General features: G+C 48.4%; 1 protein-coding gene across 2 annotated transcripts in view; it reads left to right on the plus strand.

The window, feature by feature from the left end:
- The window catches only part of LOC108919869 (insulin receptor-like), a 72,429-nt gene that overhangs the window by 13,718 nt on the left and 45,789 nt on the right, over positions 1-12,922 (plus strand). For both annotated transcript variants that reach the window (XM_018728184.2, XM_018728185.2), the window contains exon 2: positions 8,552-9,100. In XM_018728184.2, the coding sequence (XP_018583700.2) occupies positions 8,552-9,100 (549 nt within the window). The remainder of the gene's footprint in view (positions 1-8,551; positions 9,101-12,922) is intronic.

Consider the following 12,922-nt stretch of genomic DNA (forward strand, 5'->3'; position numbering starts at 1 on the left):
TACGAATGGGTCAAAAACAGCCCATCTTATTTTTTTAACATAATACTATTGGCATTTTTAGTTTGACCCACTTCTTGAGAATTGTTGTATTAATATATTTGTCTGCATATATGTATTAGAAAGTACCTGGAAAGCGCTCTTGTCATTTTTTAGTATGAGACGATGCTTTAAGTCTCTTTTTGTAGCACTTATTTTCTTTATACGTTTTTCATTGCGATAAATGCAATTCTGTGTTCTTCGAAATATAGACTTCCTGATGTTTTTCTTTTTAAAAGCCGCCTTTTTTTTTTTTTTTTGCAGTAGTGACCTCAGTCTGTAAGCAGGTTGGGACAGGTGGAAGTCGTGTTTGTTTCAGTAATACTCTAGTTACACTGTTGATGCTGACTACCTGCTGAGCCTGGGGACAGAGATAAAAAGTAAAACCTGAACCGCCCACTTTGTACTGACTGGCTGTGATTGGAGGTGTGTTTTCTTGTTTTACGTTGGATTTTCTAATTGAACTTTGTATACGGAATTACATTCGGTGCACAAGTAGTGTCATTAAATGTGAATATAAAACTTGTACTTTGGCCTGGAAATGCCAAGTCCAGAGGGAATCTGAATGCAGGTGCAAAAGACTAAATCATAAAGATGACTTGGATATGTTGTCAAATTCATTTAACTGTTTAGGTAACTTGTAAACTGTTACATTATATTATTCACCACTATAATGTAATAATATTGTATGTAGCGTTTCGAAACTCAAACTTTAAACCTGTCAAAACAGAATGAAAAATGTTGATATACATTTTGAGTGTTGCTGATACTCATAAATTAGACAGGATTTCTAACTTGTATTGTCATTATTTTTAATTGCAGTAAAATAAGTGGTAGCTCATTACGAGTATACAATTGTTTAAAAAATGTAAGCTTTGTGAGCTTCTTTGCATCTTAACCATGACTTAAGACGCAAGCAACATTTAAGTCGTTTATTTCTGTTGCACATTTTCCAACGCGATGGTCATTCAAGTGCTTTGCAGAAAATAAAAGGCATAATAAGAGTACATATAAGTAAAACTATACTTATATACTATATAACATACTAAGAGAGTTTCCCACTTTCCAAGTCTGGAACGAAGATGACTCGCAGTACCTTTCCTTAAGATGTTTGACCTCAGTTGCAGTAGTTGTATAACAATGTGCTTAAATGGCAGGATTTTGAAGCCCCCTTTGGATAAATATTAGCAGGATTCTGAAGGCCCTTCTGGATAAATATTAGCTAAGACGTGGTAATAGCAGCGATAGCGCTCCTTATTCTTCGGTTGTATACAGGCGAGACACCCGACCAGAGGAAACTTGTGACGAGAGGAGAGCGCTTTGCCGCTCCGCTACCCTTGAGCTCTCGTTGTCCGCGGGTCCAGCTTCTTCCAAACTCTTATCCTCGTTCGTCAGTTGGGAGCCCAGTAAATGTGCCGAGTGCTTTCCGGTCTCTGGACCTTTCTTCATTCTCGGCTCTTTGGGGAGCACGGTTTCTAACCCCTTTGGGGGGGTGACTGAGTTCTTCTCAGCACTAGGAAGGCAACCTTGTGGCGCTTATTTTAACAAATGTGACGTTTGCGAGCGTGCCTTGTAGATGTGATGGAAGCTCATTTTCTCCTTCAGATACATTTTCAACACGTGCCTACCGTCCTGTTATTTCACGATGCCTCTTTTCTCCATTTCGCTCGAACACCTGGGCTTGATATGGTGTTTATTCAGAGGCCTGTTTGATTAAAAGCATCGGGATTCTTTATTTCTGTGAATATGACTCGGAAAGCATAGTAACGGGGGAAAAACGCGCTCAAGTGTTGTTCATTTGGCGTACGTGTCTTTTTTTTTTTTTTTTTTTTTTTTTTTTTTTTTTTTTTTTTTTTTTTTTATGCCAGGAATTAAGTTCAGCATTGCTCATCCTTCATACTTTTAATGGAAGGGGACAGCTGGTAGCGTAGCGGTTAGCGCTGCTGCCTTTGGACCCAAAGGTCCCAGGTTCGATTCCCACCTCCAGCTCTAGTACCCTTGCGAAAGAAACTTGCCCTCTCTGTGCCTCCAGTAAAATTTACCCAGCTGTATAAATGGGTAAGTCATGGTAAATACCTACATTGTAAGTCGCCTTTGACAAAAGCGTCAGCTAAATGAATAAATGTCATGTGGGGGGCAGGACTTTTAGGCTCTTTTTGAGTTGGATTTGCACTTTGGGACTTGTGTCGAGTTTTCTTTACACCGGGAACAGAAAACAGATTATTCTAAAGTACGTAAGGCCGGGTGAGCCCGGACCAGGCCCAACCGTGGCCGGCCGGCGCCATCCTTTCCGTGCGGCCGGTAAAAGGAGCGTGGAAACGGCTACGGGGCCTCGCTTCGGACTGTTCCTCGTCCGGGCCGGGGACCCGCCTGCCCTTCCCCTGAACAAGTGCGCGAATCTGCAGTGCCGTGGCACGTGTCCCGTTAGGTAACCAGATACTAATTATAAATAGGCCCGCTTTTGAATGGGAGGGTGAGTCAATTGCAGAGCAGCTGCTTTATATCTCATGTCCTTCTTTATAAATAAGAGGGAAAACTCCTCGGCTTACTGAGCGCACACAGCAGTTTGCAACAGAAGTTGTTTAGTGCAGCGATTGTAATCGGTGGTGTCGTTACCGCATCAAAATACCCCGTACCTTGTCACGCGCTACGGTACGGCTGCGAGCATCTCGAGGGTACTGGCTGCACGCACGTGCGCGCAACTTTTATCGCTGTAAGTTATTTGCTGATCCATATTCTGCACTATTACTCCTTCCCTTTGCAAGGTTTTTTATTTTTTTTTTTTTATATATTTTTTTTTTTTTTTTGCATCTGCCAAGGTCAACTGCGGTCTAAACGTGGTGCAGGTCGCTCGGTGTTTACGGTGCACTGCAGCCTGAGAACGTGTTTACAAATATTAGAAGCGAGTGCGGTGTCGCAGGGCCAGGTGGCACGAAGCATTTACAGTTCTCCCAGAATTTGCGCGTACGCTCGAGCCCAGCGCAGCGACACGAGATAGGTGGGCACGCCACCGGAGGAGCGCGGCGCTCCGGAATTGCTAACACACGTTCCGGTTTCGAAGCGCCAGTTACTATGGGCCGAGGCATATTAAATTCTCAACTGGGAACGCGGTGCTAAAAATAAAGTTCGAACCGAAAACGTACACGGGGCCCGGAGGCGGGGCGCTCTGCGGACGGGAAGCTTCGGCTGCCTCCGTATGGCGTTGATGGGGGCGCCGCCACTCGATACGGGATCGCCTGCTTCCAGCTCCTGATCCGCTCGGTTAATTAATTTCGCAGGCAGCGAAGAAGCCCTGCGGTAATTGATGTCTCCCTCATGCCGAACGTTTTCAAGCCGGCGGTCTGCCGATCCCCTGCTCCCGTTATCCGTCCTCCCAACCGCATTTCGAGCCTCTGCCTCTTAGAATGGAAAAGGCCCCCCTCCGCTCGAGTAACGGCAGCCTCTCGGGGTTTCCGTTAACGCGCGTGATGACCCGCCGCCCCGGAAGCTCGGCGTCATACGTGACGGGGATCGCGTTGCTTTGGAAACGTTCCCTTAATTCACGGCGGCACTGTCGAAGGGTTATTGTTTTAAAGTGGCCTTGCCGTGCCGCCTCCTCCCTGCGTTAAGTAAACTTAAGAGTCCATTTTAGGGCCGTTGCGAGCGGCCGACCTTGCGGACGCGCTGCCCCGGTCTAGCCGAGAGGTGCTCTCTGCAAAGGAGCGTAGCCGTGTGCCATTAAATGTCCTTATATTTAGTAGCTCCTCCGGTTAGCGAAAGGCCACGACGCGTCCTGCCGCTCACCGTATGTATCTGACAGCGTCGCGGAAGCTGCCGACCAGCCTTTCGCTGTCTGGTTTTTTTTTTTTTTTTTTTTTTTAAAAAAAAAACCTCAATTTGTGGGTTTCAGTTTCTTCTAAAAATGTTCTTAGCAGGCAGAAGCTGCTGAGAACATTTGTTCTTGCCAAAGAATCCAAACAAAATTTGGCTCGGTACCTCGGAAAAGCTTATGCCTGAGCTTGTTTTTGGTGAAGCTACAGTATATTTGAAGAAATGAAGAAGCCTGCCCCCCCCCCTTGCTGCTTGCGACTTTGACCACAAGGGACTTGTGCATCACCAGCCTCTCAAACAGCAAATCTCAAACTCATAACCGGTATCTCAGATCTACGACTCTTCTGTACATTCAGCCGTTAGACGCAACGCGACACGGCAACGAAACGGGCGTTTGGTTTGCTCCCTTGAGTTTTCACAGGCCCGGCCTGCGGCTGAGCTCATCGGAACTCCTCGCTTTATGCGAGTAACGGCCGAAAGGGATTGTAGCAGAAAGTCAAGGAGCTCTCCGAGCGGCATTGGAGCGCAGGGGCTGAGAGGCGGGTAAGTCTCGTGCGATGCCGGCGCCGGGCCTCTTGTAAATCGCTCGGCCGAGCGGCGGGGAGGTAAGCGGACAACGGACCGGACGCGTCTGCTCCTCTTACGTCACACTTAATGGGCAGCTTCCCAAAAAGTGTTTAACGCTCGGTGCTAGCGCTTTAGCCGTTACCGAAGGTGGGCTTTAGGTGCACCCCGACGGCACTGCCTAGGACGCTGTCGCCGGCTGTCGCTCGTGTTGACGTGGTGCACTAAACTAAGGTTAAATGGCCTTTGTGAAATGCGTCAGACCCGTGGCCAAGTTTGCACGTTTCCTCAGCCCTTCGCAGCCCAACGTTGCGTGAATTGGAAATGCTGCTCAATAGGGGCCAAGAAAACTTGGGGAAAACAGCTCTGTGAGAAGTAGCTTTAACTTGGCGTTGCTTGACATTTCTCTTGACGTCAGACGCGGAAAATGACAGCGTGACTTCCGAAGGTTTTGCCGAGACTCGAGCCGCTCGAGTGTATCCTTCAACCAAGAGCGATGCAGTCACGCGGTGCGCATATTTCGACAAATTTCCACGCACAGGTGACTCATAAACCCTGGCGTGCGGTTAGAGCCGCGAGTCGAGCCACCGTAAGGGAGCTGCTGAAGTAGAGCGGTGCGCGACTTTATTTTACATGCTCGGTTCTACCATCATCTTCACAGAAGGATAACGGAGTTATTTTACGCTTCTGTCGGAGAAGGAACTCTATATTATCCATTTTCCAAAGAATAGTATGTTAATTCAATCCACTGGGTGGAGAAGTGCATTTAAATTCGTAACGCGAGATTTGTTTAGGCAGGTTCAACCTGTAGACTGCAAATTGTACTATTTTTAATACCTTGTTTTTGTGAAAGACCGTTAGGACATTAGTTTTTTCATGGCCTCTTAAATGACATGTTACATTTAAAGCATAATGTATCCGGCAAGTGTATTTTGCCAAAGGTCTGAAGTGACGGAATGGTTGTTTTTTGCAGCTTACGCTCAAAGTATCAGATACCTGCAAAGTATCGCGACGATCCGCCGAGTTTGGACCTGCGCCGATCCTTCCGGGACGCGTCCCCTGCCCCGCACCTTAACCGACCAGGTGTCAGTTCTGGGCTTACTGGGAAACGCTTGACAGCTGTGTGATCGGCGCAGCTGGAAGTAAATTCCAAATTCAGCTTCAAAAATGACTGTTACCATTTGAGAAACACGCAGTGTTTTTCAGTGTGGCAAAATAAGTGCCGCCGGTTTGGCAGCGATTGCAACTTGAACGCTTTGATCACTTTTGATACGAAAACCCCAGTTTTCTTTGAACATTTTTGTGATGTTGAGTACAGTACAAGAAACTGTAATATAGTTAGCAAAAGCAATGGGATGTAGTGTGCGAGTGACAGAAAGAGTGTGTTCCACTGATGTACGGACGAGTGACCCAGTGTAAGTAGCGTATCTAGCAGTGTATGTCTTTGGGTGCTCTGGTTTCCTCCCACACTCAAGACATACTGTTCAGGTTCACCCGTAGTGTGTGAGTGACAAAGTGTGTTCCGCTGATGTACGGATGAGTGACCCAGCGTAAGTAGTGTATCTAGCGGTGTAAGTCACCGCGGTGAATAAGGTGTGGGGGCTGATAGAGTTCATTGGAAGTTGCTTTGGAGAAAAGCGTCTGCCAAGTGAATAAATGTAAATTAGTCCTGCTCATGTAAAACCTACAATTTTGAAATGATCGGAGAGACACAAGACAGCGTCGCCTTTCTGTTGCTCCACCAAGGCTGCGTTGTGTCACCGATTTGAAAAAGTTGTAGCGGTAATAATACTCTCGCTGTTTGCTAATACAATGGGCTGGGGCCAAAACCTTGACGCTGCTCCATTGTCTCCTTAATCAGGGAGCGCATGGCAGGGGGACACGGACAATCATGTTTACGTGGGTTGTGGGCCAGTACAATGGTTTATACGAACGGCCGCCTCGCCGGCGTCCAAGAGACTGATCCGTTTTACATGCGTTTGTACTCGTTGCTATAGTGAGATGCAGCCTTTCGATACATTTGCCTTTTGCGGTCCAGAGGAACCCGATGCAGCCGTTATCTCTGTATTTTTTGTTCAGAACGGTGCGAACGGGCAACGTGTTTCCGGTGTTCGGGTCTGCGTGAAATGCAGGTACGTTGTTACGTGGCAACCATTTACACAGAGCCGAATGCTACAGGTTAATAATGTGTACCACGTAGCAGCCGGCAGCTCCCGTTTTGCTCAAAGTACACATTGCTGTCCGTACAATGGCAGAACATCTCGTCGTGTGAAATTATTAGTTGTTGCTTTTACTTAAAGCCAGTAAAGTCCCATTAAAACCAGTTGCTTTCCAGGTACGATTACATGCCATCCAAGTGTCTGGATATAAAGTATTGGGAGGAGTGCTTAAACCAACTGTGTTTGGGGGAAAAAAAACATATTTTCATATTTTGAGACATCTGGTTTCATTCTAATTATAACCATCTTGTGTACTTCTGTTAGTCATTTTAAGGGCAGCTGTAACGCTGCCTTGTTAGAAAGTAAATGTCAAGAGCATCTGTGGACTGAAATTACCTGTGGTATCACTCTAGAGTGTGCGCAGTGTCTATTGATAGCTAACAAAAAGTTTGAATTTATTAAATTTAGCTTTTTGAACTATTATACTAGGGAGGAAATAAGAGCTCTGTCCTCAAGAACAAGGGTACACGAGTCTGGTTGGGTAAGGGAAGATGACGCAGCATTGCGGTCTTGTTGTGGTCAGGGCCCGAGGCTGCACTCGCCTCCTCGGTCGAAAATCTGTCATCTTACACGTGCGCCCAGCAGGCATCATCTCGCCGTCCGGCATCGCGGCTCGCTCTTTTTCTCGTATGCGGAGACCAGCGTGACACCTGTTATCTCTCAATTAAAGGACAGCTGGTAGCGTAGTGGTTGGAGCGACTGCCTTTGAACCCAAAGGTCGCAGGTTTGAGCCTCGCCTCCAGCAGTAGTACCCTCGAGCAAGGTACTCACCCTGAATTGCTCCAGTTAAAATTACCCAGCTGTGTAAATGGGTAGAAAATTGTAACCTTAACATGGAGAAAAGCGTCAGCTAAATGAATAAATGTAAATTCTTCCTAACCCTAACTGCTGTCGTACGGATTTAACCGTGCATATGCAAATCTTTAACATTTTGTGAACGGCAGATGTTCCTTACACAGGATCTGAAAGCCAAGCATGTTTTCAGCGTGCGTTCCTCACTGAAGCAATGTTACATTTGACATTGAGGTTTTGCAAGACCGCCGCCGAGCCTCGTTTTTGGGCGTGTGCGTTTTAGGAAGGAACCGGTTTATTTTTTGCAACGGCGCTCGAAGGAAATGCGGAACTGGGCTCGGAAGCCCTAAAGAGAGTCTTGACACCCCTGTGGGTGTACCGTACGTTGGCAGATGTCTGCTTTTTTGCTCTCCTAATGGTCTGCAGTCGTAATGAATTCTCCTTATTGCAGCGTATGTTCACGCAGGCTGAACGAAGTGTGTTGGATGATACCGCCGATACCGATTAACTGTAGGGTATCTGATTACGTTCTAAAGAGGCTTACGTATAATACGAGTTTGTGTACGTATTCAGTCAAACATATTGTTTTATTATACGACAGTTATGTAATGAGGATTAACGCGTGGGTTTAAGTGGAAGCAAACCATTTTCCCTATGAATATTGGGAAGGCACGTGTCGGTGATCATTAACAGTCTCAAAGAAATGTAGTTGAAAAAAGACATTTAATTTCACAATTTTCCATTTGATTTAATCTTTGATTAAAACATGAAAACGGGATGTTGGCTTGTCGAAATAATTACCCGGTCCGAGTTCTTAAGTACTTCTCATCCTGCAGTCTTTCATAAAATATATACAGCGATACAAAGATTAGTGCTCTAGATGCATTCTTGAGAAATGCAGCACTTTTAAATAATGTCAGAGCCATTATTTCATTTAATCTGAAATGTTTAACTTTCTTCCTAAATAAGGTGAATTATGCAGTTACTCAAAGGACTAAGGCAGCGCTGTTGTGAAAGAGCACTGTAGGAGGGTAGGGCTGATCGAGGGAGTACGACGTATCTTCGTTGTCATTGATTTAATTCAAATTTTTTGTAATCGTTAATTAAAATTTTTTTTTCCCCTCCTTCAGTTTGTCCAAGCAAAGACATTCGGAACAACGTGACCAACCTGCAAACGCTGAAGAACTGCACCGTGATCGAGGGTCACCTGAAGATCCTTCTGATGTTCAAGACCAAACCGGAGGACTTCCGAGGCGTGAGCTTCCCCCGGCTCACGGTCGTCACGGACTACCTCCTGCTGTTCCGCGTCTACGGCCTGGAGAGCCTGCGCAATCTCTTCCCCAACCTCACAGTCATCCGTGGCAACAACCTCTTCTTCAATTACGCCTTGGTGCTCTTTGAGATGCTGCAGCTGAAGGACATCGGGCTCCGGAGCCTGACCAACATCACCCGGGGAGCTGTGCGCATCGAGAAGAACCAGGACCTCTGCTACCTGTCCACCCTGGACTGGTCCAAGATCCTAGACTCGGTCGAGGATAACTACATTGTGGCCAACAAGAATGACCGGGAGTGTGGAGACGTGTGCCCCGGAACAGCCATGGGCACAGCTCCCTGCATTCAGACCACCCTCAACGGTCACTTCGGCGAGCGCTGCTGGACGCAGGACGACTGTCAGAGGAGTAAGTATCGTCACCTGCTCAGAGCCCGGCTCTTTCAACTTTTAAAATAAACCACGTGAGCCTGACGTAGGTGGTTCGGTGAGCGTCGGTAAACGCAGACTAACTCGTAAGTTAAAGGGCACCTTGGGCCCGAGGTGACCGGCAGCCCCTTCTCGCAGCCCGCTTCCGCAACGCTCTTTCGTACGTGATGTGGAAAGGTTGCTCGTCATGCGTTTTACTTTTTTTTTTTTCTTTTTTTTTCCTACTTTGCATTTTAACATGTGCTTGGTATGTACGAGCATTACTGGGTGATCAAATACATCCCAGTCACCTTCTGTAGGAGCAGGACCCCTTTTCTGTACGTTTGCGCGTGTCGTTTTGGTGTCCCGCGGCTTGCGAATCGTGCCACGCCACGATTCTCCGTATTAGAAAGCGAATATTAAAGAATCATCGAGGAGGACTTGGGAGACAGGGTCCCATCAAGATGGTAATAGTTTTTCTTCGCTTCGAAAGCTTTCCCCCCGCTGAAACACATTTCCGCTAAAAATTATTTTGGGCCTCAATCTGATCCTTAACGCAAATTGCAAAACCAAAACGGCCTCCGACTGCAGATATTAATGCCTTTCCTAGCGAGTAGGGAGATGTGTGCCAGCCCGCTTGTGTCAGGAATGAAAAGACCACCTTCGTAAAGTTTCTATTGGTTCCGTGTATGGCCCAGCTGTGTGCGGCGGGTACTGCAGCTTTCCGCCGTTTCGGCGACTGAGGGGACAAGTTGGTGTCCTTTCCTACACTATACTAGACTGGTCTAGAGTACAGCAGCACTGCAGTGCAGGAACCCTCCTCTCTTTCTCTTCCCAACGCTTCCTCGCCTCCTCACGTCACCAGCGTCCAGGAGAACGACTGTTGCTTCGGGCGGCTTCGCTACGGCAGCATAGATCGTGGAAGATCGTGGCCTTGAAATGAGGACGAAGGACCTTTGCGAAAAGCGCTGCGGAAGTTAGGGCTCGGCGAGAAGCGGCGCGCGCCGCGCCTTCCTTTCTCCACGGGACGCCCGGGCGCGCCTCTCGGAGTCACGTGACCGGCGTTGGTTCGGTCGGACATTGCGCGAGAGCGGGAGCCATTTCCAGAGCGCCGTATGACGCGACGCAACGCTTCGCCGCCAAGCCGAGGGGAGTCCCGCGTGTCCTCCGCGACCCCCGCCGTCGCCAGGCTCGCGCTGCGCTCCGTCACAGGACGCCATGGCCGGGGTACGGAGACGCACGCGGCGCAGGCGTGTACATACAGAGAGAGGGGCTCAGGTCGAGTTTTTCTCTGCTGCGTTACATCATGTACGTGCCGTGCTGAGCATCGCACGAGCACGTCACGTTTCCCATTTTTGACCCCGCTCCCGAGGGGACCGGTAGCTACGAGCTCCTCGCGAGCCGTGGGCTGTGGGGCTCCGCCAGCAGCAGCGGCAGGTTGTTCCGTCGCTGCTCTTGTTCTCCAGTAACGCAAGTGTGAAATCGCGAGACGACGTCGCGTGTTTTTCCGTCTTCGTCACCGAGCGTGAATATATAAAATTTGTTGGGGGAAAAATAGAAGAAGGTTGTTCGTTTTTCTGCTTTTGCCCTTTTTGCGCCCGAAACAGAGCTGTTAGCGCTACTGTGTGTGCGCATGAGAGGCCCCATCTGCGCAAATGAACAATAAGCATGTAAAGAAATGCATACATATTTCTTCATGTTGCTTTACTTATCTGCTGCTTAACATTCTCGATGCAATTGTGTGTTTAAAACAAACCTTGTTTTTGCAAGTTTGCAATTTTGTCACCCAATTTTGAATGATATCCTTTTTGAAAGTTGCCAGCAGTAGTCTCCCTCCCCCCCAAAGTAGTCTTGTCCTGCGAGAGTTGCCCCGTTGGACGTGTGTGTGTGAGGATTGCTGCGACTTGGCTGTTCTGAGCCAGTGCTGGCGTGTGAGAGCAGGTCACACGCAACGAAGCGGAGCGACTCGCTCCATCCCGCGCTGCGCTCCGTGGGCTCCGCACCTCACGCCTCGCCGGGGGCATCGCCTTCGCCCCCCAGTGTGCGGCCTGGGCTTGGACCTGCTGGCGACGGCGCGGAGCAGGCATTTCCCGTGAGCTCTTTCTCCACGTACCTCAAGCGCAGAAAGGCGAGCGCGGGGGGCACCGCTGGAACCCGTCTCTCTGTGCGTAATGGATGCCAGATGGCCACGGACAAGTGGATAATCTCAGCGGGGCATCCGCGGCAGCGCTTGCCAAGTTGGAGCTTCGCTTGGCACATGCGGGGCTCGTGGTGGACCGCCGGCGTGGCCGCGCGTGACCGGACGCATCCCGTCCCTGTCCCCCCCATGCGTCACGCACGGCGCTCTTTCCACAAAAGACTTTGTGTTATTTGTACCATCACAGCGGTAGCAGGTCGCGTGGTGGCTGGAGCTACTGCCTTCCGCTCAAGAGACCGAGGTTTAATCCCACGTCCAGCTGTCCTACTTTCTGATAAAGGTACTTGTTTTAAATTGGTCCAGTAAAAAGAAAAAAAAAAACTTCCCAGCGGTACAAATGGGTAAAACAATGCAATTACCTTTTTGAAACGGCATCAGCCGAATAAAATTTAGAGTGAATACATTTAAATAGACTCTCTTTTTTTTTTTTTTTTTTTTTTATTTTTTTATTTGGGTCATAACCTTTGTCCAAGGTGATTTACAGTATCAGGTGTGTTACAATACCTTATTGCATTTATTTAGGAAACAACCTGTACATGTTTGTTAGGTAGCAGTTCTGTCTTAAGTATAGTCAGAAACTTCCAGCCTTAATGATGTATTTATACGGTAGTTTTCTTAGCGCTGTGTGCAACTGCTCTCAGTTTGAATCGTCGCTCTGAAACCACCGCGGGGCCCAGGGAGCACGAAGCGGCTGCGTTTTCACCCCTCCCGAGTTGGCCGGCTGTCGCACCGTGACACGGCAGTTGAGTAATTGGCCGAGACTAAATTGAGGGAAAAGGTGTATAACGCACTCGCAGGATCTTAGATTAGCAGCTGTTACAGGAGGGTTTTCAACGTTTTAGCTTGCAGTAGTTGTTTTTAAAAGATATACAAGTGCAAGTACCTTACCAAAACACACACTTTATGAAACGCCCGTCCCATACGGGGTCGCGGGGAGCCGGAGCCTGGAGGGGTAACCTGGCAACTCGGCTCGTAAGGCCGGAGGGGGAGGGGACACACCCGGGACGGGACGCCAGTCCGTCGCAAGGCACCCCAAGCGGGACTTGAACCCCAGACCCACCGGAGAGCAGGACCCGGTCCAACCCACTGCGCCCCCGCACCCCCTCCTTTCCAAAACCTACATCTGAAGTGTGTGTTTATCATGGTCAATTAAACTTGATATTTCTCTCTTTCAAATCTGTTTTGGTGCCCGTTGAGGAGAAACTCTTGCCAGGCACCTGTGCACCTCTATGGTATTTTCCATGAAGCTCTGACTAGGTAGGTGAAACCTGTATTTGTAATGATCGGGACCTTAACGTTGTAAGTCGCTTTGGAGAAAAGCGTCAGCCAAATGAATAAATAAATGTATTTCATCCGTACCTCACAAGTAGTTTACGGTAGCAGTAATTCACGAACATTCGAACGTAGCGAACGCGGAAGATGGCGTAGCTGCGTCCGTCACTGCCCTTTCAGTTGAGGATTTCTTGCAGGCGGTGCCAGAGGTAAAGTGTTGACCGCGTCTTCGCATCATCGAAGGATCTGCTGCCTCGCTCCATATGAAAACGGAGGGGAAAGGAATGATCGGAGACTCGGCGCACAAACGGCGGCGCTCCTGTCCCGATAGCGGATATCCTTTCCTCCGGCACA

This window comes from Scleropages formosus, chromosome 9 (genome assembly GCF_900964775.1).
Source record: "Scleropages formosus chromosome 9, fSclFor1.1, whole genome shotgun sequence".
NCBI classification, from domain to species: domain Eukaryota; kingdom Metazoa; phylum Chordata; class Actinopteri; order Osteoglossiformes; family Osteoglossidae; genus Scleropages; species Scleropages formosus.